This window comes from Rattus norvegicus, chromosome X (assembly GCF_021556685.1).
Source record: "Rattus norvegicus strain SHRSP/BbbUtx chromosome X, alternate assembly SHRSP_T2T, whole genome shotgun sequence".
NCBI classification, from domain to species: domain Eukaryota; kingdom Metazoa; phylum Chordata; class Mammalia; order Rodentia; family Muridae; genus Rattus; species Rattus norvegicus.
In genome coordinates, this window is record NC_141554.1 from 65984199 (window position 1) to 65990000 (window position 5802).

The 5802-nt window shown below is 42.4% G+C and overlaps 1 protein-coding gene across 2 annotated transcripts in view; it reads right to left on the minus strand.

Moving 5' to 3' along the window:
- Positions 1 to 1277: 1277 nt before the first annotated feature.
- Pola1 (DNA polymerase alpha 1, catalytic subunit) overlaps positions 1278 to 5802 on the minus strand; it is a 319474-nt gene continuing 314949 nt past the window's right edge. For both annotated transcript variants that reach the window (XR_015646455.1, NM_053479.1), the window contains 1 exon segment: positions 1278 to 2311. Coding sequence is in view for 1 of the 2 variants with exons in the window: in NM_053479.1 (NP_445931.1) it covers positions 2166 to 2311 (146 nt within the window). In the remaining variant the exon portion in view is untranslated.

Below are 5802 nucleotides of genomic sequence, written 5' to 3' on the forward strand. Positions count from 1 at the left end.
AGTGGAGACCCTCCTGAGAAAAGCAAGTGGGCAATATGCTGACCTTTCAACACTATATCCACTGTATTCTTCCAAGTTGCAGCTCCAACTTTACATACATTTCTCAAATCCTTCAGGCATTCCCAGTTAAAGCCTACACTAAATAAGAGATCCCAGTAAGAAAATGCTGTTGTCATTGGCTATTCTCTCTGCAAGAACACTTTGAAAATGGTTTTCCTTTTAATTCACATTTAGCTTGTTTTTAGAGAAAGAGTCCCTAGGTATTCTAAAACTTTCGATGTAGACTAAGCTGGACTTAAATTTATGGCAACTCTCTGGCCGCGTCTAGAGTGCTGGGTATATATGTATGTGCCACCAGTACTTGACAAAAATGTCTGATTTTCTGTCTAATTTATATAGAAACAGTCCTTGTCCTTAGAACAATTATAGTCATGAGAGAAAGGCAAGAAATAAACGAATATGTTGAGTCTTTCACGGTTTTTTTGAGACCAAGCTGAAGATAATTTTATTTATATTGAATATAATCACAGCTCCGGAAATGAAGGAAAATAATAAACGTTCTCTTCAGAAAGCCCAGTGAGAGCATACACTGCAGAGATGCAGTGGTGAAACACCCTATGAGATTACTATAACAGCAACTCCCAGAAGCTGATCAGGAGTGATGAGAGCACACCAATCTCTTTGTTTCCTAAAGCGACTTGCTTGCTCTAACTTGTGACCGGCTACAGTGCTTTTAGTGCCAATTAACTGTCAAGGCCCCAAACCCAGTGTTTCTACTTCAAATCTGAGGGTAAGAGAAAGAGAAGAGGAGAAAGAGGAGCAGCTTAAGAGCCTGAAGAGGAGAGGAGGGAGAGAAAAGAAATGGCAAAGCTAGACAAAAGAAGACTTCATCAGTTTTAACAAGTATTTCTTCACATCCACGGCTTACCAAGTATTTCTTCCCTAGGGTGCCACTATATGGGATGCCTCTCTCCTGGGAGCCAGGAGCTTGTCTATTGGTTTAGTGTCCCTCCACCCTCTGCCTCTTTCTGGATCAAAAACTAACATCCCTAGTCCTCTCCATGCTTAATATATCAAAGGACTCAAAGTTCACAGAACTTCTCAGTACTTTGAATATCCAGACATCTTGCTTAACGTCTTCAAACCAGGGTTCTGATTTGGATGGTTATGAAAGAATTCAGGCTGAGGTTTTGAGAGGGAATGGTCTTCAATCAAGCTTTTATTCCTTTCTGTTAACTTACTGAACCGATTTAAAAAACAAAACAAAACACAGCAACTGGGTTTCCTTTAGAAAACTTTATTCTTAAGCACAGAACACAATCCATTTTTTTCTTTATAAAAAGACAAATAGATAAGTCTTTAAGGTATTAAAATAGAGTTTATGGCTTCAAAGTGAGCACTGTTATGAAGAACTGATGAGACAGCAAGCACTGGGTCCTGTCGGCTGCCTCCCACCAGAGCCCCGCCATAATTTTTGTGAAATGTCAGGACAAAGTATTTAAAAATGCTTTCCTATTTTATAAACCTCCACTTTGAACATTCTATGTAAAGGGACAACATAAGGAATGTGCATATGAAACATCTGGTCAGTGTTGAACTCTGAACAATTCAATAAGCAAACTTGCTCTTTGTATTTAGTAAGTGCAAACTTTCTAAATCCCTCCACCATCACCACCCACCCCCGCCACCTGCAGCACTTATATGAAAGACAGCGCTGAAATCAGCCAAGCTTGTAGCCAGTAGCTGAACAAGTATTTGGACACAGTCTGGGTTTAATTGACATGTGAAAAAGCAAAATGTTAGGACCTCCACAAAACCCCATAGAACTCTTTTAGGGGTGCCTCTGATACAGCCCCAGGGTAAAATGAAGGTCACTTATGTCTCAGGTACTCTCAATTAAAGTAGTAATTTCTGCTCTGCAGAAATCCAGTCCCCAATAAGATAATAGGTCTTTGGGTACTTAGGAAAGGGTTTGGTTGCACATAGTACTATGAAAACTATTTGGCAAGTTAAGTATTTTTACACTCCCATCCTGGTCCACATCTACATCAACACAGCATGCAATCCTCAAAAGAAAAGCAAGCTACTGGTGAAGCAGTTAGGGCAGGTGGCGGCCTCAGAAGCTCACATTCAGCACCTGGCCTCCGTGCTTGCTCCTGGCTCGCTCAGTTCTTCCCAGCATAATTGGCGAAGAGCTTGCTGAGGTTTACTTCAGAGTAGCCACTCCAGGACAAGAAGTGTTCTGCTATGTTCTTGACTTTTCTGTAGTCCTGAAGAACTCTGGGAGTGAAAAACTGCTTCTTCAATTTATCTAAAATGAAATAAAAATGAAACGATTAGAAGTCTTGGATAGTTTCTTCAAAGACATTCAGTATTTTGTTTCCAAGAAAGGCACAGGTTTGATTGTAGCTGCTAATCTAATGGGACTGTCTGTGTTCTTTCTACACTGGGGACAGTCCAAAGCCAACAGGATCTCAGAATTTTCTGTGAAAGCCTGAGCCTGCCCTTTTCAGAACCTAACTGTCTGGGAGGACAAGCCAGGCCAGGTCACCTCTATTCAGGTGATCTGAGGTGCATGTCTACACACAGTGGGTAAGATGAGTGTCACCCTAAGCCACCACATTCACTGTCCTGTTGAACATAGGTATGCACTGGGCTGAGAATCTGGATGTAGAAGAAAACTATATTCTCTAGTGCCTCCCAAAACATACTGCCCCTACTAGTTGGCCTCCACAGATTCTTTTAATCCCCCACTTGCCCATTTTGTTAAACAAAACCTTACTGAAAGAGGAGAGGGGAGATGCCTTTGCCAACCTTTCTTTTTGTCCACCCGGTACAACTCAGATCCAGTGTCCCACCTATATGCCCAGCTCCTTTACCCATCCATTCCTGGCCTTCCTAGTCTGAGGATGGTTCTGTCAGCCAGAGGAATCACTGCACTTCCCTTCTCTCCTTTCCACAGTGTCGGCTACTTCTGCACTTGAGTCTTTAAAGGACAGGCAGTGCTGCTATGTTCGGGTCTGAACTTCTGGGGGACAGCATCCCTGCCCTGAATGGTCTTTGTTCATAGCTGCTCAGGAACTCCATGAGATGTTTGGAAAGGATGACTTTTTTAAATCCACATTTTATAGCAGAGAATTGGGTAAGCCAGTTGTCTAGGGTCACAAAGCAGGTCCTTAGAGATGCAGATCTGGGAACTTGGGTAACCACAGCCCCCAACTAATATTTGGAGGTCACTTTTGTGACTCCCTCACACCATTGCTTGTTGAAGATTCCTGGCAAGGGCTGGAAATCTGCTATTCCCAAGGTCTGTGCCATGGTGCCTGAGGGTGGGAGATGGGGAGGGGGCAAAAGGCTTCCCAGCACCCTGAAATTGGAAAGGACCAGGAAGGAAACACAGATGTGGGAATATGTTCATCACAGAAAGCAAAACTCCACTGAAACAACAGATTGACAATAAGGCCAATAAAAACGGGAAAACCAAACTCAGCCTCAAGACTTTTGTTTCTTAGCTACACATCCACATTTGTTCACAACCTTTTCTAAGTTAGCCCAATGCCTTTCCAAAACAACCCTAAGAAGTTCTGTATAGGATTTAAATGCCCAAAAGGAGTGGAAAGAGAAGCAGGGGAGGGGGGCACGTCGTTAACTGACTATACAAAGACAATTTGAAAGTTCTAATTATCGGACTCTGGCAATATACAACAAAGGCCCCAACCACTGTGCCTGCCTCCAGCAGGCCAGAACCACAGGCCTGCAACCCTGTGCATGTGAATGACACAAATGCATCGGATGACTGGGGAGAGCACATTTAAAGAGCTGCAGTAATACGGAGCAGGGGAGGAAGAGAGAGGACATAGCTCCTGATGTGTTTACCTCCTTTGCTGATGGGATATTGACTTTTCCCACCAGGTTGGTTAGAAAGGGGACTATTTACGCTGCCACACAGCAGAGTTAGAATGACAAGCAGCATCACTGGAAGCGCTTCTTCGTAGAAGACAACCGTGAGCAGCAGCATATCCCATAGCTGGTCAATCCAGCCCAGGCACCGGTTCCTGGCAGTTAGAGATGCACACAAAAGCTCCCACTTGTTTCCCCAATGAGAGCTTAATCAATAGCATATGGAAGGTCTTCTAGGAAACAGAACTGGACAAGCAGTCACAGGCCACATCATAAGGGCTGGGAGGACAAGAAGTCACTTGTTCAGTTTTCCTCTTCCTTCTTTGGGTCCCGGGGCTTGCGTGTTAGTCTTTACACTAAACTGTTACCTGGTTTCTGTCAATACTCTACCCACTGCTTTAGAACTTAAGAGAAAATAGCAGATGGTAAGGGATGAGAGCCTGTTAGCATGGTCAGTAGACCGCTGCCTCCTTTTGCTGCTCTAGTGTTTGAATGCACTCATAAAGACATAATCCCGGGTGTAGTTGTGGTCAGGACTCAGGACAATACTGGTAAAATATTTTAAGAGGACAGCTGACAAGGCACATGCAACAGTGGCAACCTGCTCCACCAGATACCTCTAACTGTGGCTCTCGCTCCGCAAATCCAAACTTCTTAAAAGCCAGAGAAGGAAATGCTCTTTCTATACAGAAACATACCAGGAAAATACAAACCCATGACCTACAGTATTACCTGAAAGACACTCATCCTTAGCTACAAGCATAACAACCTCTTTTTCTTAGTTTTCTTGCCAGCACTCTTGGAGGAACATGCAGTTAGTGCAGAGATTGCTCATAGTCATACAGTAATTGTCAAAAGCATTCTCATCCTAAACCCTAAGAAAACAATGGCAAACTTAGCCTGGGTATGATTCTTTTATCAGACAAAACAATGAATTCTTAATACAAAACTTTATTCTCACTGGAATACCAAATTAGCCAAATTACAATACTTTTAATGCAAGACAAACTCGTTCATCTGAGGGTTGACCTGCCTTAGAGGTTTTGTTTTAAGTCATCTGATTAAAGAGTTGCAATGTGAAAAAAATCAAAACAAAACAAACAGGAGTGATCGGTAAGGAAACTTATTTCTATGCTACATTTTCCAGTTCAATGTCCGTACAATAAAGCACAGATCTCTTCTTTATAAAACCATTTTTGGTCTTAAACACATCGAAGTAAGAACCACAAGGCAAAGGCATTTGAAAACATTGCCTACTGGTTATTTTATTTTAATTAAGGCAGGCTTAGGCACACAGGCAGCAGCCGTCTCTGTTCTAAATGTCTGTTTCATTTATTTCTGTGCAAAGGTATCAAACAACAGTCAGTTATAATTGATTCTGTCAGGTGTTATATAGTCAGTCATAATTGTCTCTGTGTAGAGGTGTGTCAATTTACTATATTTGAATTAAATATTCTGTCAATTATAAAATCAGGCAATAATTTCAGTCAGTTTTTTAATTGCATGGCTTCCCACCATACGGTTCTCAGTTCTCCCACCTTTTCTAATCCATATCCTCCCTCTCTCTCTCCCTCCCTCCCTCCCTTCCTCCATGTGAGCATATTTTGCCTTCAGGTGTGGACTGCAGGAGCCTTGAGGAATTTTGAGGGAAAAGTGCATCTCTTGGTGCTCTCTGTCATCTAGGGCCACAGGCTCCAGAGAGCCACTGGGACCTCTAGCTAGCCTGGCCACCTTTCTCCTAGCAATCCACAGTCCCGCCCATGACAAAGTATACTTGTCTGAAAGATCTCAAATGATATCCATATTTCAAAGAGAAAAACCTTTAGAGCCCCAAGCAATTCTTTATAAAAGCAAGAAATTAAACTATATAATCTCTGAGTCAATTCTTGTCTAGAGAAAAAG